The sequence below is a fragment of the Culex pipiens genome, chromosome 1 (assembly GCF_016801865.2).
Source record: "Culex pipiens pallens isolate TS chromosome 1, TS_CPP_V2, whole genome shotgun sequence".
In the NCBI taxonomy this organism is placed as follows: domain Eukaryota; kingdom Metazoa; phylum Arthropoda; class Insecta; order Diptera; family Culicidae; genus Culex; species Culex pipiens.
Window position 1 is genome coordinate 126,655,130 of NC_068937.1, and position 21,423 is coordinate 126,676,552.

At 37.3% G+C, this 21,423-nt stretch overlaps 3 protein-coding genes across 13 annotated transcripts in view; 1 reads left to right on the top strand and 2 right to left on the bottom strand.

Moving 5' to 3' along the window:
• LOC120421797 (uncharacterized) overlaps positions 1 to 21,423 on the top strand; it is a 418,386-nt gene that overhangs the window by 339,278 nt on the left and 57,685 nt on the right. For all 9 annotated transcript variants that reach the window (XM_052706538.1, XM_052706539.1, XM_039585069.2 and 6 more), the window contains exons 5-6: positions 5,276 to 5,420; positions 17,059 to 17,186. In XM_052706538.1, the coding sequence (XP_052562498.1) occupies positions 5,276 to 5,420; positions 17,059 to 17,186 (273 nt within the window). The remainder of the gene's footprint in view (positions 1 to 5,275; positions 5,421 to 17,058; positions 17,187 to 21,423) is intronic.
• LOC120421801 (general odorant-binding protein 19d-like) lies at positions 5,722 to 6,811 on the bottom strand. 3 transcript variants are annotated; one of them, XR_008211859.1, is made up of 4 exons: positions 6,709 to 6,811; positions 6,340 to 6,652; positions 6,135 to 6,257; positions 5,722 to 6,047 (listed from the first exon to the last, which is right to left on the bottom strand). XR_008211859.1 is itself a non-coding variant. In XM_052706540.1 (2 exons), the coding sequence occupies exons 1-2, from the start codon at positions 6,757 to 6,759 to the stop codon at positions 6,344 to 6,346; spliced, it is 360 nt and encodes a 119-aa protein (XP_052562500.1). In that variant the 5' UTR covers positions 6,760 to 6,811; the 3' UTR covers positions 5,722 to 6,343. The 3 variants fall into 3 exon arrangements, 1 of the variants encoding a protein (XP_052562500.1); XR_008211858.1 differs by having other exon boundaries at positions 6,135 to 6,652; XM_052706540.1 differs by having other exon boundaries at positions 5,722 to 6,652.
• LOC120421800 (uncharacterized) lies at positions 7,870 to 8,557 on the bottom strand. The gene is made up of 2 exons (XM_039585078.2): positions 8,400 to 8,557; positions 7,870 to 8,333 (listed from the first exon to the last, which is right to left on the bottom strand). Exons 1-2 carry the CDS (start codon positions 8,457 to 8,459, stop codon positions 8,025 to 8,027), a joined length of 369 nt encoding a protein of 122 aa, XP_039441012.1. The 5' UTR covers positions 8,460 to 8,557; the 3' UTR covers positions 7,870 to 8,024.

Sequence of the window (21,423 nt, forward strand, 5' to 3'; positions counted from 1 at the left end):
CATTGAATTGCTTTTTTGATTTGCGTAAAAGAGGTTTTGGGTGACTCACCACACAAAACCTTCGGACGCCTAGAAATGAGCAGAAACTTGCAACAGAGACCACAAAACACCCGGGGTCGTAAAAGTGGATTGCTTAGCTTTTTGCTTTTCTGATTTGGTCGAAGCTTTTGTTAACTAGAAATTTTTATTTTTCTGTTAGTTTGATTTAAAAAAGTAGAGTTTTCCGGGGTTTCCTCAATTCAAACTTGATTATCAATAATTCTAAAGTTTTAGAAATATTGTCATTCATATGTTGATAGCACCTTTTTGCCTTCCTCACTGAGGTAAGGCTATAATCCTGCTCTAAAAATGAACTTCGTATAAAAACATCGTAGACCCACCTTCATGTATACATATCGACTCAGAATCGAAAACTGAACAAATGTCTGTGTGTGTGTGTGTGTGTGTGTGTGTGTGTGTATGTGTGTGTGTATGTGTGTGTGTATGTATGTATGTGACCAACAAACTAGCTCATGTTTCTCAGCACTGGCTGAACCGATTTGACCCGAACTTGTTCCATTCGACTTGGTTTAGGGTCCCATAGATCGAGTTTTATACAGATTGAAGTTTCGATAAGTAGTTCAAAAGTTATGTATAAAAATGTGTTTTCACATATATTTGGATCTCGCTTAACTGTATGTAAACTATGTCCGGGTCCATCATCCGACCCATCGTTGGTTAGGTTATCAAAAGACCTTTTCAACGAGTCCAAAACATTGAAGATCTGGCAACCCTGTCTCGAGATATGGCCCCTTAAGTGATATTGATGTACTTTTTTGAAGCCGGATCTTACTTAAATGTATGTAAACTATGTCCGGATCCACCATCCGACCTATTGTTGGTTAGGTTATCAAAAGACCTTTCCAACGAGTCCAAAACATTGAAGATTTGGCAACCCTGTCTCGAGATATGGCCACTTAAGTGATATTTATGAACTTTTTTGAAGTCGGAACTCACTTAAATGTATGTTAACTATGTACGGATCCACCATCCGACCTTTTGTTGGTTAACTTTTTTTTTTTTTACTGTGAACAGACACGGACCACTGCGACACTTGCGTATCTATTGTAGTATGATCTGTTCTCAGGTTTTCTGTTTTGCTGCTATACACAGCCTGCCGAACGATCGTCTTCTGTAGCGCTATTGTTTGAGCGAGACAGTATTTGACGAATTATTCGAGCAGTTGCCCCCTCTCATTCCCCAGACCAATCCCCCAAATGCCATGCCACACGAGCACGAGGGACCGATCCGAGGACGTGGAGATGAGCGAGATTGAGGGGAAATCTCGTTTATTTTTGACCCATCTAGAGATCGTTACTGATCATATAGCCCAATCTTCAGCTCGAATTTTGCCTGAGAGCATGTGACCGAGTCGAAAGTAGCATTTGAAGCTCTTCTCTGCGTATTGTTACAGAGTTCTTCAACGCTCAGACTCAGTCGCCAACAGATCGTCCGAGAGATTGGATGGGATGGGTTTTGGGGAGGCTTGGGACTTGACAAAGTCAATTCCCGCAGCAGCCGATATCCCCTCTCGACCGCCACCTACCCCTTTTGCCTCGCCAGATGGGTTTCAAGCCATCGACCTTCCGCTTACAAAGCGAAACCCGTACCACTACACCACGGGAGCTCGGCAAACTTATCAAAAGACCTTTCCAATGAGTCCAAAAGATTGAAGATCTGGCAACCCTGTCTCGAGATATGGCCACTTAAGTGATATTGATGTACTTTTTTGAAGCCGGATCTCACTTAAATGTATGTAAACTATGTCCGGATCCACCATCCGACCTATTGTTGGTTAGGTTATCAAAAGACCTTTCCAACGAGTGCAAAACATTGAAGATCTGGCAACCCTGTCTCGAGATATGGCCACTTAAGTGATATTGATGTACTTTTTTGAAGCCGGATCTCACTTAAATGTATGTAAACTATGTACGGATCCATCATCCGACCCATCGTTGGTTAGGTTATCAAAAAACCTTTCCAACGAGCCCAAAACATTGAAGATCTGGCAACCCTGTCTCGAGATATGGCCACTTAAGTGATAGCGATGTACTTTTTGGAAGCCGGATCTAAAAAATAGATGAAACTTGTGTACAGCCATTGTTGTGAGGAAGGCTCCAACCACATAGGTGGATTAAGTTAGTTTTTTAAAAAAAAATCTCTAGAATTGTTCTTTAAGAAATTCCTTACTAAATATATTTATCCATTTCCAAAGGCTTTCAAAACTTGTGAAAACATTTGAACATTTGAATTAACAAATCTAGAGTTTTTTAAAGGTCCTATAAACTGTTGTGTTTTACATGTTATAGGACCTTTTCAATAAAAAAAAACTCTGGAAAAGTGTTCGTGAAAACACTAAGAATGATATTACTCGTAAAAGCAAGGTTGAAATTTCGTAAACTTTCAATCGTCTAACAAAAAAAATTGAAGAACATAATGATTTGATTCAAATCACGGTTTATTTTATGAATACTTTTAAACGTGCAAGTCATAAGCACTCTGATAGCATTTAGTGAAATTTGTTAGCTGTTTAAACGACACAGTTTTATATTTTGAATTCTCAAATTTATTAAACTGAATAATTCATTGACAGTTTTTGTTACACCATGGTGTCATATCGGAAAAGTATACGGATTTTTGCTCAGCAAGAGTTGGTAGCCTTAGGTATATTTAATCAAAATTGATACTTTTTATGGAAATTGTTCAGAAAACTGTTCTCTACAATGCGATTGATTCGAAAATGTTTTAAAATATTTTGGTGTTGGCAGAGGATTGAAAAATTAATGTTGGGATTATTAGCATTTAAATGAAATACTCAAAAGTCAAAGAAAGCTAGAAATCTGGTAAATTTGGATTGGAAACTTTTGATTTGAGGTCAAATATGTAATTTAGAGTCTTGAGGCACATTCATAAGAAATTTGATGGATATGATCATGAACCCATCGATTTCTATCGACTTTTCTGAAGAAAAATCCTATAAAATCGAAATTTTTTTTTTCAAAAAATAAGTTGCTCTAGGGTACGTTATCCATTAGTGGACCCCTTTCCTATAGTGGACCCTCTGAAGGGTTTTTGATGAAAAATTCAATAAAATCACAATTTCAAGCGTGTTGTTGTCTACAAATCATTTATTTGGCATGTTCAGCATCATTTAAAACAATGTTGACTGACATTGAATTGTCCTTTTCACCAAAATAAGTGTTTTGAGTTCGACATCTGAAATCAGCCATGGCCACTAGCATTTTCACAACAAAACTGCATTTATATTTTATGATTGAATTAACCATCCAATCATTTTTCGACTGATTATTTAACTTCAGCAAGTCGAAATAATGTAAGTTTGAGGATCTTTACTAAAATAAAGCGAAGAACTGCCATTTTCGAGCAAAAATAAAGGGGGTCCAATATAGGACAACGAAATCCAAACTTTTCCAAAAGTTGACCCCTGTTAATTTAACCTTCAAAAATGGAGAAAACTGTGTATTCAAGCAAAAGTTTTTTCTAAAACATGCAATAAATGCTTGTTGTTTTCAACCTAAAAGCATATTTTTTCAATTATGAGTATAAATATAGCTGTTTTCATGTTAAAAGTACCAAAAATGCTGAAGCTGTTAGAATTTATAATTAATCAAAACTATAGTTAATTGCACTTAACTGAAGCATCATAATTGCAGTTTGAAATGATATTTTATAATAATAAATCAATAACAAAACATTTTTTTAAATAAACATGCGTGGTTTTATCCGCAGTTGTAAACAAATCTATTATTTAGTTTGTCAACCATTTATGTAATTTATATGGAAAAAAATTGCATCAATATTACTTTTTTTTAAATTATTTTTATGTTTATAGTGGTTTTTGAAATGTTTTCTCTGATCTTTTTCGGAATTAAATGTGTTTAAATGTCTGTTAGGTTTTTTGTTGTTTAAAGCCAAATTTGTTAACAAAACATATTTTTTTTATGATGAAAAGTGATCAAAATCCATCTTTTATCCATTAAATTTATCATTAGACCTACACCATGCATCAAAACATCAAATATCGGTTAAATTTGGTATCAAAATAACAGTTTGCCTATAGTGGACCCGGGTCCACAATCGGATTATGGACCCGGGTCCACTATAGGAAAAGGGGGTCCATAACAAGGCAAAAAAACTTTTTTTTCAAATGGCTTTTTATCTGCTCAAAAACTAATAACTGATGAAACAAATAGTCAAAATTGTTCAAAAGACTTTAGATTACATTGTTTTGTATAAAGGGTTATGAAAAAGTGCTTAAAATATTGAAAATTTGTGAAAAATGTGCTTCGGCTCTACTAGGGGGTCCACTAATGGTTAAAATACCCTAGATCCCCCGACGAAATATTTCGCTGGACCACGCAAAATATCGGAAAAAAGCACTTCTTTCATGGTGTCAAATATCAGTCTTGCCGAATTTTTATCTTAATGTTCTCGGAAAAATACACCGTGTTTAATAATCAATCATCATCATTAATAATATGAAGCTCAGATAAGCTCCACATCCAACCATAAGCATGCTGTTTTTTTTAAAAGACGAAATTAGAGAGAATTGCTCACATAATTCTTATAACTCAGATTAATCCGTCCAAAAAATGTTGAAAATAAATTTAAAAAATAAAGAAATTTTACCAAAAAAACGAAATCCTTGCTTCGTTTTCCCACCCTAAGAAGCACAAACAAAGAAGCTCAACCGACGGCACCATCGCTAGTGCCAGCTGAGTCAAAGTTCTTGCTAAAATATTGCCCGAAATTCGAACAATATGGAAATTCGGATGTGCCACCAACCCTCGCTTCCCCTTTGCACGACCTCAGATTTGGTCCTGACCTCTCTCTTGGGACTAGATCCTCGGCTCGTGCCAAGAATCGATATGGTTTTCCCTGTCCGGAGATGGCCAGCGCCGAGAAGGACGACTGAGACTAGGACGACGGTGCTATAAAGTGCTAAACATCTTTAATATCAATTGGATTTGGGGTGATCGGAGTGCTCCGGTGGTGGTGCCCTGTGCTTAAGATATATTTTTTCTTCTGTTTTTGGTTCGGTCTTTTTTGGCAGATATTTGAACGAAAACACTGCATCAGTTGGGTGGTGCAGGGTTGAATTTTGGAACATTTCAATTTAAAAAAGCAACAATACTTTGAAAACTTATCAAAAATTTAACTACAAAAAAACAATACTAAACATATTTTTCCACTCCATCTCCCCCTTCACTTTCAGAAAAAGACCCGTACCCGGTGGACGCGCTGCCCACGTGTAACCACGCGCTTTCCGTGTGCCAGCAGGAGCGCAAGTGCATCAAACTGTTCGAGGACTTCAAAACGCACTGCAAGGTGCGGGAAAACAAGTGCCGGATGGAGGACAGGTACGACTAGCGATCGGAAATTCGAGGGGTTACCCCCTCGTCTAGAAAGGAGGAAGAAAAGAAAAAGCTAATGGAAATCAAATCAGTGAAAATTATTGTTTTTTTTTTTTTGAAAAAGTGAATATTTTAGTGTTTGATAAAGGTTTTAAAAACGGTGGTGAATGTGACATTTTATTTTTAAAAATATTTGTGGACAGGTCATCCTTCGACAAAAAACCTATTTACTTTTGTACGTTATCAAAATTACCATAATTTTTTTTCGATATCCTTTTAAATATATGTTTAAATAAAGATAAATCGGTAATAATTTTACTTTTTTTGCAGAATCAATTATCAATAATCAATCGGTCAATTTTTTTTTTGATTTTCAAATTGTTTAAAGAAACATAGAAAAACTAACAGCCAGGACCCGTGGTGTCGCGTGGTTGCCTCTCACCCAGTCGGCTTGGGTTTGATCCCAGAAGGTATCCCAGGTGGTATTTTTCGGGACGAAAAAGGTCGTCAGTTCGAATCCCGTGCTGGATAGAAGCTAAGGTGTAAAAAGAGGTTTGCAATTGCCTCAACAATCAAGCTTTCGAACACCTAGTTTCGAGTAGAAATCTCTCAATCGAGAACGCCAAGGCAATGCTGTAGAGCGAATAATTTGATTTTGATTTGTGTAAAAAAGAAAAAAAAACAAAAAAAACATTCAACTTTGAAAAATATCGTACTTACTTTGGACTTTATATGTCTATATCAATAAGAAAAAAAGTGTTTTGAATTTGTGGATTTTCAGGAGTTAAAAATGTTCATCAATTTAATTAAAACGTTTAAATTTGCTGTTGTCTGAAACGTCAGCTATGAAAATAAGGATAAGACAAATCATTATGTAATTGTATTAATTTTCAGTGATTTTAAAAACAAAATTTTAGTTCCATACAAATTCACCGAAAAAGGCACGCCACAATGTCGGCCGCCAGCTCGCACGGGTCGTCGTTCTCCGTTCCGTCGCACTGCTCCGCCAAGTGCTGTATGGCCTTGCGTTGCTGCTCGTTTTTGGCCACCTGCGTCATCGTGTGCACGAATCCCTCCCGGTTGAACCGCTTTCCGTCGGAATAGTTAATCCTTTGCAACATGCAGTCGTAGTAACACTTGGTGGTGTGCTCCTCTGGCTGTTGCAGTGACCTGAACATTTCGACATCCTCCTCGGAGGCATCCACCTGCTTTTGGCACTCCTTTTCCTCTGGAGAAAGCTACCAGAAAAAAGTGTTAATTTTTACGTTTGTAATGTATAATTATTTGCTTGAACCTCTAATGCAGCTACAGCTGTGAACAAACAAAAGGCCAATATTATTTTCATGTTGTTGAAAGTTGAACTGAACTGAGACTAAAGTTTCTCAGAATAGCGTATACATTATAGTGATGATCAATTATAAACAGAAATAATAGAGCACTTATCAACAAAATCAGAACAACTTAATTGTGTCTTACTAAAATTACAAACATTCAAGCCCTAATCTAATGATCAAAAAAGGTGATTCAAAACATGACAGATTGGGACCATCCATAAACCACGTAGATGCTTTGTTTGTTTTTTTTTTATCTCAGACACCTCGTGGACAATTTACATACAAAACAAATCTTTTCAGTATGGAGCGTGGACAATCGGTATTACTTATTGAAAATCACGTAAATAAAAATATCCGGAAACTATTTCCATATGAATTATTAATCTTTGTAAAATGCTTATAACTTGAGACATGGTTGCTAGATTTCCGAAACTTTAGACTCATCCGGGCATAGTTTACATACATTTCAGAGGACATTACTTGCGATAGGGTTGCCTGATCTGCAATGTTTTGAACTCGTTGGAAAGATCTTTCGAATGCCTATCCAACGATATGTAACATGATGGTATTTGAGTCAATATCTACATTTTTTTTCGATTGTGTATGAATACCCCTTACCTAAGGCTCTGGAAGGCATCATTCTCGATCGCCATTTGGCGGCCATGTTTGTTTTAGAAAAAAAAAACATTCAAATCTTGATTCAGAATGTATTAATCAAAAAATGGTCCTTAAGGCGATTCCTTACACACACAAACAGAAAAAATGCCTGTTCATAGAACGGCTTTTTTCGAGTGTTGTGCCGCTTAAGATGAATGACTCGACTACCCGAAGTTCTCTCAAAAAATCTTATAGGATATTGCGCAATTCCCACTAACATGGACTTCGCTCTAAATTCTCGCTTACTTTTTCACGATGACCTGCAATTTTGTAATCCAGATGGATGCCAATATGACAGCAATGAAACATTGAGAAAATGCATTCTTCATGTGGCTTCAGAAAGTCGAGTCCAGTCTGTATTAAGCGTATTAAGGCTCTGGAAGGCATCATTACCAATCGGCCATTTGGCGGCCATGTTTGTTTTAGATAAACATTCAAATCTTGATTCAGAATGTTTCAATCAAAAAATGGTTTTCTTTGTGTTGTTTGTAGAAGAATTTTACATATAGTGTTTATTTTTTCATTTCAATTTACTATATCTGAACCCTGAATTCAGAACCATCATTGGACAGTCATCGCCCCAAAAGTGAAGAACACCATCTACCTTAAAAAGAAGAAATCAACGCCTAATACACGCCACAATATCGGCCGCCAGCTCACACGCGTCGTCATGTTCCGTTCCGTCGCACTTGTCCGCCAAATGCCGAATCGTTCTCCGTTGGTCGTCGTTTTTGGCCGCACTCAAATAGAAATCCTCGAACCTGTCCCGAATGAACCGCTTTCCGTTGGAATAACCCATCACTTGCATCATGCAGTCGTAGTAGCACTTGGTCGTTCTCTCAACCGGTCGCTGCATCGTATGAAACATCTCGACGTCCTTGTCCGAGGCACGCTGACGCATCTGGCAGTTGCGCTCATCTGGAGTTAGCTGTCGCAAAATAATGTGTTATTTAGTCATCAAGTCAAAATTGTAAACAATCATTTAAAAAAAAACCTTTATATCAGCTGTCACGACTGCGACAAACAGACCTAGTGCCACCGGGAACTTCATCATACTAGTATTTAATTTTAGTTGTGAACAGTGTTTTATATCATAACGTTCTAATTACTATGATAACTACCTTTGTCCAGAAATGACTGACGGTTGACTCTCCGGTGTCGATATTGAAGGGACCGTCGAGAGCGGGAGGTATCAATTTATAGAACGAAAGATCAAGGCATGCTATTGGAAGGGACTGCAAAATTTATTGACATATGGAGCAATATTGATATCGGAACCTTAAACAATTTTAAATGCTTTCCCCAACGTTTTTAATAATTTTTGTTTGGGTTGATTTAAAAATCTTTTATTTTTTTGAAAATTAACGAAGTTTTTTGTGCTAAAATCTTTGTTTTTTCAAATCTTTCATTTTTTGAAAACTAATGTTCGCAAAATAACTGAATTAGTGTAAAATGCATTTCAAAACACTTTTTGCATTCAACTGTGGCTTGTTATTTGACAAAAATTTGAAAAATATTGTGTAATAGTATTTAAAAAAAAAAACTCAGCCATACCTCATCTGAAACAACAACAATGAAAATCCAGTAGGTCAAGAAGAACTTCATTTATTCGCAACTCAAATAAATCCTTAAAGTAAAGCAGATAAATTATAAAAATGATCAGAACTGTCCAGATATCTCAAAGCATCAATCAGCAAGGTAAAGTTAACAAAAAATTGCAACAAATTGCTGATAATTAAATCTGGACACTAGAACACGTACATTGAAATCAAGCGGTAATTTCCAAAACCACTGATTTCTAATGCAACCTTTTGAAGGCTTGCACTAGGAATTATTTACGTATAGTTCACACTCGATTATCATAAGCCTCATTAAATGCCTATTAATGATCAAATCCGTAGTAACAGTTCCGTTTGTAAAAAAAGCAGTCTATCCCCCTCTTACTTTACGTGAACTGTCACTCGGGCAAAAGGGATAGACTGCTTGTTTACACACGCAGATTCGCCCTATTGAACTGTTACTACGGAGGGGGTCTTGATATTCGGTTCAAAGATCTGAAATCACTCACTCATCGCCGAGCCAATCTTTGCCGACGGGATCTCGCAACCAGTCGCGAACACTACAATCAGGCTGCCAGCGACTTGCTCAATCGCTTCTCCCAGCTACACCAATATTTCGTGAATTTCTTTGCCCACTCCGTCGACCCGAGTCACACACGAATGCGTTCAGAGAGGAGAGAATCTAACAATATACCAGCTCGGCGCTCTTTTGGCCTGCACTATCACAGTTTGCCGTAAATTTGTATTTGGCATGATGAAAATTGCTTTTAAATGTGTCTTTGATGTCGTGTTATCAACAAGATTGCAAAACATTCTTGATAACATAGATTTTAAGCAGTTCAATAACTGAGTAAAACAAAGCTGATCGCAAACTATTTCGACTCAGCGACATACACAATGGGTCTCTCTGAACCATTTGTTTTTATCTTTTTATTTGAGGTCAAATAGGGGAACAGCATCTAATTCCAGCGTGCCTCTGATGTTGGCAGGTCGGAACTTTGACATTCAATTAAAGCTAATTTAAAGCGTTTTCAACTGAAATCGAGTGATAAATAGCTCACTAAGAAGTGAGCAAGCAAGTTTCTATCAAAAGTTTTGCAAAATTAGTTGTTTGAATAGTGAAAATCTGCATATTGGATGGAATTAAGAGCGAGTGCTTAACCTGCCAAACATACGAGAATTTCCCCTATGTATTGCAGAGTCACTCAAGACATACAAAAAAAACTAGAAAAAAAGCTTAATGAAAAATATGCTTTGATATTTCGGCGGACCTCACACAAGGTTGGGAAAGAGTCCTTTTTTCATGATGCCAAATATCAGACTTGCCGATTTTGACGTAGACTTACGTCTTTGTCGAAGGTACTGGGGTGTCATTCCAAAAAACCCGGGCCGAAGGCCCTGGATTACTGCGTCATCCGTCAAACGCTTATATCTTCCTTCCCTCTAATTGAATCGACACGATTTATGTTCCATTCGATTCGAAAATTATTCAGCAATTTGCTATAAAACTTTCATTGTTGGCAAAATAGTTTAACTATTGAAACAATTGAATGTTTTAAAATGTTTTCAAAATGCACAGATTTTGCAAAGAAAAAATGAGCGCTTCCCACTCACGGACGGGAATGTCAAGTACCTATTTTGAGGGGAAAATCATCCGAGCAACGCGACCGAGTGTCGGTCGCGAAAAAGGAGGGGAAGTAGCGGGCCGAAAGGCTATATAAGAACGCGCGCCAGAGCCCATTCTATCATTCACGTCTCAGACGTCGGACCGGCAGCAGCAGCAGCAGCAGGAAAGCTCAGCCCAGAGCAGCAGCAGCAGGAGAGAGGGACCAGAACTGGAAAAGAAGCGCGCATCGCCTTCTCGTCGTCACCGTCAGCCAGTTGCCTCTCGATGGCCGGACCGTTTGGATCTTTCGTGGTTGCCGTGGTTCGGAGTTGCCTCACTCCCCGTCCCTCGTCCCACCCGGGACGAGGCATCAACGAGATGAGGCGCGCGCCTGCTGCCTTCCGCTGAAGAGCCTCTCGTGGGTCAAGCCGTGGTTGTGAAACAACAACTAGCTCGTCGCATTCGCGGCGAGCGCTTCTGAAAGAATTGCGTCGTGTCCAATTCCAAACTGTTGAAAGAGTTGCCTAACTCCCCGTCTCTCGTTCCACCCGTGATGAGTCGGTGAAATGCCTTTCAGGAACTAGTGTTGGTCTTCGGGGGTGACGGATTGTACAGCTTTCTGAACCCCTCTCTACCCCACATTATGGTACCAAATTTTCATTCGATTCGCGAAAAAATCGTTTTTCGTTTTTCTCTCCTCCATTCGATGTTTCCATTGTTTAAATAAGGCTTTCTAGTCAAAGATTTACCAACACATTCAAAGTATGGTTACATGACAGTTGAGTTGACTGGAGTGTTAAGTTCTGTTTTGTCGGGGGGTCCATCTCCCATTTACGATCTTATTCCGTTAATGTATTTCAAGTATCTAGCTAATTCTTCAAAATTAAGATATGGAAAACTCAATGTCCACATCTCAAAACTTTACGTAGTCTACGCCATTTCGGTTATGTCTGTGACATAACTACTTTGACTTTTTTTATTTCAGCGCTCTCAAAAAACAAAAACAAAAAATACACTGAGCCTTTAGTTTACGATTGATTGGCGTTAATTTTACGACTAAATTATTCCAACCAAATTTCATATGAGAAAATGAAACATCAAACAGTTAAAATTCCGCTTTATTCAACTAGGTAATTTAAGTGACTTATTTTAATCAATGTTGATACATTAAGTTCAAAACATTGTTTGAGTAACTAGAAGGCAGGTTAAACATAAAAATAACACAGTTTTGTGTGCAAAAAGAAGCACCCTAATTTTCAACCCCCACTCCGCGCACCTCACCCAACGATGACGTGCTTAATGAGCTTCCCAAAAACCGTCTCCCTACAAAGTGGAACCAGCAAATTGAAATGATCCCCCCACAAAAGAGGGTGTGCGCGCCTCAGAGGTTGGTGTGTAAGTCGTGGTTGTTGTGGGTGTTTCTCACCCACCACCGAATGCCCAAAGCCGATAACGCGCCGTTTTCGGCCGGATCAGCCGCCGGACTGCTGCCGTGGCTCTCCCCGGTTCTACGGTGCCTTCGTTTGGTGGTGTGGCTTCGGTGTGATTAAAATTAAATCGATTTTCCGCCGGATGAGACGGACTATATTGATGGGAGTTTACACCGGTTTGGTCGGGGAGGGGTTTTTGGGGGGGAGCGGTAAATGGGTGGGGGAATTCGACGGTATTATCATACCATTCTGGGGTATGCTTGAGTAAATGATCGATTATAACGGTGGTTTTAACACGAGTCTGGGAGAGGCTTCCACCGCGTGGATTAACAATTGATTATTATCACTGTAATTTTCAATGAAATTGTTACTGATTAAATTTTTAACTATATTTCTTGAGTTATTGGATCATCAACTGGAAGAGATCTTCTCTCTGTTTGTCTCCGAATGTTACGATGTAAAATATCAAACTGCCAATTTGTAATTAATAAAGTCCACCTTATTTTGTCCATGCTTCTCTGAATCATGCTTATCGAATAAGACAAGTTTTTATAGACCAATATGAAGGCAAATTTAAGATGAATTAACCAGTGAATTCTTTGAAATAAACCGTCAAATCCAAATTGAAATAATTAACATTAATTTTGAAATCAAATGATAAGACAAAAAATGGACAAAAATAAAGGTAATGTCTAAATTAGAGGGTGACGAGCGGGAATTCCCGAAATTTTTGACATAGGACTATGTCTCTACTTACTTTATTGGGGGGCCAGTTCAGAAATTCGATCCAAACCGTCACAAGCGTGCGAAAAAAATTGACATATTTCAAACGCTTATATCTTTTCCCCCAATCGATTAATCCAGAAGATTCAATCACCAGTCGAAAAGGGAAGACTTAAGCTATCGTTTTGTTGCATAATAACTTTGACTAAACATAGTTAAAGCGCTTAAAACGTGCAATCAAAATGAGTAATTTTCAGTTCAAATCGGGCAGATAACCAATCAGAGCAAGCGTATGCATTCGAGGCCGCGCCCCTTTTGTGCTGTTCTTCGGCTCTGCCGCCATTTAAGCAGAAAATTTCGCAAAAGCAAGTCACATTGGAACGAGCACTGGAACTGTGCACATCTGGCCGGCGCGGAGGACAAAGCAGCAGCAGCCAATAGAAGAAGAGGACCAGCAACCAGAAGGAAGAACCACCATCACACTATGGGCCATCTCCATACAAACAGGCGGCCAAATTATTTTTTTGCTTTTTAAATGTTTTTTCATACAAATTTGGGTAATTGTATGATATTGAAATGATATACGTCGATTTTTATGACTTTTCATGTTTTTCAATAGTTGATTGTTTATAATAAATAGTCTTTTCATACATTTGCAAGTGCAACAGAATTGCATATATATTGTATTGCAAGTTTATATTATTAAATTATGGATAAGCTAATACATCCCCACTTTATGGACACAACCCCTCCCTCCTCTTTCTTTTACCCCCCCCCCCCCCTCTCCTCCTTCCTTCCAACAAAATTTTGTTAAGCGTAATAAATTCATTTTAAGTCAAATATTTTTTATTTACTGCTGTGTGTTTCTTTTTGTGAGTCCATGCCATATAACATGAGACACCCCCCCCCCCCCACCCTTACGGGCATAAATTGCGAAAATTTTAATTGTTAAATCAAATAACAGAAAAAATTATTTTATTCAAAATATTAATTATGAAGTAAAACGATAAAATACAAACCATATTCTTAAAATTCATTCGATTATAGAGTTTGTGGCAGCTTCAGGATATGTTAAAGGTACTTTTTATGATGTTTTGTACTAACCAACATAGAACTTAAATGTGGATCAGTTTCATGGATTGATCGCAGAAATTCATCATGCTAAGTCAACATTTTGATGAATACTTTTTCAAACTGAGATTCTCCAGTTTCGCTTGAGAAACTTCGGTACGAATACCTTATTTTGACTAAGGTACTCAATTTTAAATGTAGGCAACAGAAAATTCTAATAAAGTCATTTCGAACTTCTTGAACCCAGGTATTGATTTTTGAAGCGACGATGCCCACGAAGTAGGTAGCAAAGCAAGTGAACTAAACGGGCGCATATGTAGATTGCAGCAAATTTTGATAAAACGTAAATGTTCAAAATGGCATATCTCCGAAAACGCAAAAAATCGCAGGCTGGAAATTTCAGCAATGTTAGATTATAATCCAATCTTTCAAGTGATCTTAGTTTCATGTTTAGCATCGGTTAGCAAAAAAAGTACTCGATTAACAAACACAAAAAAATATGATTTGTCAAAAAAATGCTCCAGTTATTCGATGAAAACTTCAGTTTTTGGTTTGGAAACAACATTTTATCTATTAATAATTTCAAAGCTTATCTCATTACCTTTCCAACGATGTATATTTGTCCAAATAAAACATTAAAAATTGCTGAGCTACGTTAAAATTAAGCAATCAGCCTTTTTTTTACGAAAAACGCTAGATTTTTACTCCATTTTTTGACTTTCAGCTTGCGTATCTCCGTAATGAACAAACTTAGAGCTTTGAAAATTTGGATTTTTCTTAGTTAGAATGTTTACTTTCGAGAAAAAAATACCAAAAAATATTTGGAGAAGGTCACTTTCTTGAAACTTGGCCACCCAATGTACCATAGTGCATCAGCAGAAGGAGGAAATTCGTACAAAGCCGCACCAAGCGGACCGGTGGAAGTCGCTATGATGCGGCGGTTCTCATGAAAAATGGCCATTTCGAAAGTGGTGGTCACAAACTGGAGTGGCCGGTGCCCTCAAAGAAGGTTCCCCGGGGTCTGGGGGACATTTCCAAAATCATACGAGTTGTGGCAATATGGGTATCAAAATTCATGGTTTTTGATACTGAACATGAAAATGGCAATTTCGACAGTAGTAGCCAAAACTTGGAGTGGCCAGTGATCTCAAAGCAGGTTCCCCCGGGGCCCGAAGGGACTTTTACAGAACCATACTTGTTTTGGCAATATGGGTATCAAAATTCATGGTTTTTGATACTGAACATGAAAATGGCCTGAAATTTTGACAGTGATGATCAAAAACTGGAGTGGCCGGTGCCCTCGAAGCAGGTTCCCCCGGGGCCCGGAGGGCCTTTTACAGAACCATACGTGTTTTGGCAATATGGGTATCAAAATTCATGGTTTCTGATACTGAACATGAAAATGGCAATTTCGACAGTAGTGGCCACAACCTGGAGTAGCCGGTGCCCTCATGGAAGGTTCACCTTGGGGAACATTTATGACAATTTTGCCGAAAAATCTATGAATCAAAATAAAATAATCTTTTTCTAAATTTCACTAGCAATCCAAAAACAACAATCTCATTAAAATTGTTTGGTCCTATGTCTTTCGGTTATGTCTCTGACATACTATCTTGAACTTTTTTTTTCGAGAAATCAACTATTTTTGGACCTCTCGATTCCCGGGAAATTTGGTCGAGACTCCCGTGAAATTTCATACTTATAAATATCGAAGAAAACTTATATAAACTATTCAAAAAAATATTTGAAAAATTCCAAATTATTTATATTGAATGTTTAATTTTGGTGTTCAAGTTCGATGTTCGAGTAGACCAATGCTTTTCTAATCTTATCATTTAGAAAGTTAAAATTAGAACTAGTTAAGAATTCCACTAACTATTATTGAGAGAAACCAAAAAAAAAAGTGGACCCTAGAATTAACCCTAAAGCATACATAGCAGTAACCCAGTCACGAAATATTCTAGCAAAGTTGGTTCTGCCAGAATCCTGCAAGAACAGTGGAATATTCTGCATGTATTTCTGTAAGAATAACCAGCTCAGTAAGAACTCTGCTAGAATCCTGCTAGAACGTCGTGACTGGGAAAATCCCAGAAATGAAAAACTAATGATTTTTGAAATTTTATTTAAAATTATTATTTTAAAGAGCGAAAAGTTTTTTCAAGATAAGTTCAATTTCTTCATTAATTTTTACAGTTAACTTTAAAAAGAAAAAAATAAAATTGTTGTTTAGGTCGGTATTAAGTATCCCGATACTGGAAAATTATATATTACCTATTTTTTTTACTTTACAAAAATCTTATAAAAAGTTCATACAACAAATTTGAAAAATTAAGATTATTATAAAAATTTTAACTACAATTTTGTTTCCAAAAAGCTCAAAAAACGATCTTCTATTTGCAGATTCAGGAAAAAATCAAAAGGAAGGAATAGTTCCTCAAAATAATGAGGCTACCTAACGTTTCATACGTTTCAATGAATGATTATTAATTTATTGTAGGTAAATTAATTGAAAAGAAACTAATTTATTGCATTTCTATTTAAATTTTTGACACTATTGGCTTAGTTAAAAAAAAATCCGGAACCCGGAAATTCCCAGGAAATGACAAAATTCAACTTTCGATTCCCGGGAAATTGAAAATCTCGAGAATCGTCACCCTCTAGTCTAAATAAATGGCCAAACAGTATGTTCGTTTTCGTTGCTATGTTTTAAAACACGCACGAAGGAGAAACTAAAACACATAGGAATTCGACACAAAATAAACATTTTTCTTTAAGTTTTTTTTTAGGTGATCCTTATTTGCTAAAAAATGTTGCATTGCCACTCTTTTTTAAGAAAAAAAAATCATGCACCATTTTAACATACGAGTGAAAAGCAGAATACTCTGCAGAATCATTAATTTAATTATCTCATATCAGCAATCCGTTTTCAGTCCAGGTAAACCACAACACATTCACCACCGTATAAATCCTTATCAAGATTGAGCTAATACCACCACAGAGAGAAGAGCTAAAATGTTAAAGAAAAGTGTAAACCACGTGTCCACCACCATCACTATCAATATTTATCTATTGTTTATGCAGTGCTCACTATGGCACGTGTAATTGTGTTTATGATTGTGTGTGTGTGCTTCAAAGTGTAACGATAGCAGAAGTTTACTCACCAATCGCCTCTTCGTCTTCTTGTTTTCTTCCTCTCGTCGGCGACCGCATCGACCACCGGATTTTCATCATCACAATGGAAAATACACTCACACACACACGCAGAGAGTTGTGCTACGAAGCGTGGACTAATCTCCGATTATCGCCGATGTTTGGCTGTATCTGTCCAAACAACCACATGAAGCGCCGGTGTGATAAAATATTCAGCGTCGTGAACCACAATCCGTGCGTTGGTAAGTGTAACACAAACCGCCCCGCGCTCTCCCACTCCTCTTATTAGTCTCAAAACTCTCACTGATGATTCTCACCACTCTCTCTCCCACCCCACCGAATCTCACTCACATCACTATCTCTCTTTTACTTTTTCTCTCTCTTTTGCGTTCGTCTATTGTTCTCGCGTGCATTTCGTCATGGCATGCTTCTCTCGTTTCGCGGTTTCGTTCGTGAGTTGAAATCGAGCTCAACTCGACGCCGTTGTGCTAACTTGTCGTACGGCGCTTTTTGACGTTCCGAGAAAAACACGTTTTAATGTTTGACCTTGAATAAACAAAAATAAGACCACGCAATGTAAACAATAACAATCGCGTTTGTGTGGGGTTGATCATTTGAAATTTAGTTAAGTTTGGTTGCTAGTTACAAATGTTTACGGTAGTCGAGCTCGTACCTGTGTCAAACGCGTTCTGACCTGAAATCTCTTTGGCCAATTGTCACACTTACAGCAATTTTCAGGCTGTGTCAAGATAGCACGACAAGATTGAAACTTCTTTCATATGAAAAGTGACAAAAAAGCACGGAGTTTTTTTTTCGTTATTTTTAATATCTCAGGATTGAAATCGAGTTTTGGGGATCTGTGAAGGTCAAAAGGTGAGGCATTGTGAGCTGCACAAAATGGCGTTCTTAACTCGATTTGGTCCAAAATGCACGTACGACAAGTTGGCACGAAAGCGACGAACTCATCGCAATAGTTCTGACAAATAAATTTTTTTGCATCCTTGCAAAATTTATAGTGGTCCCTACAATTTCGATTCCCTTTTAAGATTTTTTTCCCCTATCTCGCTTTAAGTGTAAATTTTCGAACGAGTTTTCACAGCTCACTCGTCAAATTTCGCATTATTTCGCTCTGTGTCTTTTTTTTTCCTTTTTCAAGGTTCAATCATTTTTTGTTATCCAGTTCTCAATAAAACAGCATTTCCATCGTCCTGTGTGTCATCAATCCATCCCATCGTCGTAACCAACCAAAAAAAGAAATCGAAAGAAAATTCACTCGCCCAAGCGCTTCGCTTTCCTCAAGCTCATAATTTCTGAATAAGTTTTTTTTTCGACTCAGTTTTCCCGGAAAATTTTCCGTTTGTTTTCTTGCGTTTCCCCCCGTTCCCCGTCCCCGAAAAGCCTTCGCCGAAGAAATAAAAGCTTTCGCCAATGACATAAACTCACCGGAAGTGGGTGAAGCAAACCCTGAAAGAAAAAAGAAAAACTTAAAAAAGCAAAGCAGCAGCAGCACTTGCAAAAGTGTCCGCGGGAAAACTTTGCAAATAAAGATTTTAAGTTTATTAAGCCAAGCACCAGCAAAGGAGGGAAAAGTACGCGCACGGAAAACATGCGAATCCTCCGACCATAAACAGCTTTCCATCCTCCCGGAAGCCAATGCGAGTTCAGTCTGTGTGAAATGGCTTGTTTCTTAGAGGAAACAAGTTTTTTTTACGAGAAAGCATCCTTTCAGTTGGACGTTCATGAATTTCCAAGCAAGTGAAGAGTTTTAAAAAAATCAAATTTTGAAAAAAAAAATTTCCTAGGAATTAGAAAAAAAGTGTATTGAAACGAACTATGAAAAGACAAATATTTAAAATTAGGCAAATCATACAATCTTCATCAAAAGATGATTTTTTCTATATGAAGTTCATCATCATCATCTTTTGTGATATTTTTCAAAATAGTTGATAAATTTGGGAATTCAACCAATGATAAACTTTTAATCTGAAAATTCCATTAATTACACAGAATAAATAAATAAAAATATTTTTTTTTAAATAAGTATTCACTAAACTACACTACACTTTAAACAGATTATCTTAATGGTACCTTACTAAAGGATAAAATAAAACAACTTTTGAACATATTTCCATAAAGAAATAAAAAAGAAAACTAAATCAATAGAAACACTTTAAGAAATTCAATAAGGTTGTTAATCGACTGGAGGAAAATATGAATAGTTTAGTCGAAAGAAGTTAAGCAAAATGCTTAAAACAAACTAACAATATCAAAAGTCTTCGAAAAAATATTTAAAATAAAGTTTAATGACTTTTATCTTGCAATAAATTTCAAATTTATTCAAAAAAAAATATGTTTGCAACTCACTAGATCAATTTAGCTTTTACAAATTAACAGTAAATAGAATTTATCAGCAATTCCCCACGAAAACAGCATGGAAAAAACAAATTCCTCGGATCGGGCTTAACATTTTTCTGGGGGTTCCCTGGCCGAAATAATTAGACCCGTATTTTTTGTTTGGCCATTAGGGTGACCTACGGCGTGTTAGGGTGGTCTGAAAAATTGCAATTTTCGTCGATTTTCGCAAAAACCACTTTTTCAGAAAAATCATAACTCCTCGCCATTTTAACCGATTTCAATTTTCTTATACGCAAATGAATGGTTATAAGTTGGCCTTTCAAAGAAAAATATTAACTTTAAAATGCCGTTTTGACGGTGTCTGGACCAAAGAGCCTATGTCTGGAAATATTTTTATCGGATTCCTCGGACATTTTTACATAACATACTAAAAAATGGGAGGAGTTCATTAACAGAATTCTGAGATATGATTTTTTGAAAATAAAATCCGTGTTTTTTGACGCACCGCGCTCAAAAGCCGGAAAATAACGAAATTGGCAAAAAAACAACTTTTTTCACTAAAACTGTGATAATTTCAAAATTTCAGCGATGACCTACAAATGTCTGGGTACCAAAAGTTGCGTCTTTTAATTACGAATATGGAAACATTTTACATTGAAAATCGGTCCAATAGTTGCGAAAATTACTGCCATGTTAGCATGAACGGCAAACTATAAAAATACAACCAAATGTGATAAAAATGTAACAAATGCATATTCTGCTTATATTTTATTGATTTAGTTTAAGTAAAAGTGATTGAGAAATTTCCAAATCAAAGTTATTGAATTTCTACATAGTTTCATAAAGGTTTAAAAAATAAACAAAAAAAATCTTATTCTCGAGAGAATCGTTGAACTGATTTTGTTTAACTGAAAATGTTGATACACTCAAATCCCGATGGTTTGACACCAACTGTTGTCGAACGAACGGGGTCACTTTTTAGTTTGACACCCCTTTTACACGGAGTTCACACACACTCGCAATCGTTTGTTTTGATAGTGTGCGTGAGCGCCGTGTAAAAAGTGACAGTTCGTCACTTTTTAGTTCGACTTTGACCATCCAACGGGGTACAAACTAAAAAAGTGTCAGACGAAAAAGTGACCAACCACCGGGGGTTGCCTGTAGTTCTTTTTTTAACACTGGAACGCCCAACGTATGTCCAACTTACACGGACGCCCAAGCCTCCCAAAAAAGTTGGAACGGTAACTTCAACTCGCTAGTTCTCGGGCATAACTCAACCAATCGGGACGATTCTTGTTTCCAGGGATTTGTAAGAATGTCTAGATGATCCTAAAATTTTGCAGAACTTGATTTGAACAATTCTGTTATTTCTGCGACCGAAAACATCGTTCCAACTTTTTCAAAACGACTGCCTCCGCGGAATTTTCAACGATTTTTTTTTTACACGCGAAAAAAAAGTTGGAACGATGTTTTTGATCGCAAAAATTACAGATTTGATCAAATTGAGTTCTGCAAAGTTCTAGGAACATCTAGACATCCTAACAAATCACTGGAAAAAAGAATAATGTTGATTGGGTGAGTTATGCCCGAGAACCAGCGAGTTGAAGTTACCGTTCCAACTTTTTTGGAGCCTTGGGCGTTGGAATGTTAAACCATATTGGATTGTTTTCTATTTCTTCAAAATTGAACAAAAATCAACCGTAAATCCGAAAAAAAAACAAGGAGAACTTAAAACCATACTTTAACTCGTCCGGAAACCCTCGTTCCGTACATCCGCCGGTTGCTGACAGTTTTAAAAAATGACTTCCAAACGCGTGCTGCTGCTGCTTTTGCCACTTCCCCAAACAACAGCTTTTTCCCAGGGCCGCCTGGTTAGTTCCGGTTCGCGGTCGTCGTCCGCCACTTCACCGGCAAAAGCTCCCGCGCCGTTTCCATTTTTCAACTTTTTTTTGTTTTGTTTCTTTGTTCCCTTCTTAGGTTTTTCCTTTTCCTTTCCCTTTTTTTTCTTTTTTGCTGTTTCTGGCAGCACTGCCAGTGTTGAGGTTTCACACAGATTTGCAAACCTTTTTGTGTGTTTTTTTTCCACGTCCGCTCTGGAAACGTCACGTCTTCATGTGTTACCCC

Coding starts and splice junctions, on each gene's coding strand:
- LOC120421801 (XM_052706540.1), bottom strand. CDS start 6,759: ATGAAAATAATATTGGCCTTTTGTTTGTTCACAGCTGTAGCTGCATTA. Junction 6,653..6,708: donor CAGCTGTAGCTGCATTAGAG/GTTCAAGCAAAT, acceptor TTTTTCTGGTAG/CTTTCTCCAGAGGAAAAGGA.
- LOC120421800 (XM_039585078.2), bottom strand. CDS start 8,459: ATGATGAAGTTCCCGGTGGCACTAGGTCTGTTTGTCGCAGTCGTGACA. Junction 8,334..8,399: donor TCGTGACAGCTGATATAAAG/GTTTTTTTTTAA, acceptor ATTTTGCGACAG/CTAACTCCAGATGAGCGCAA.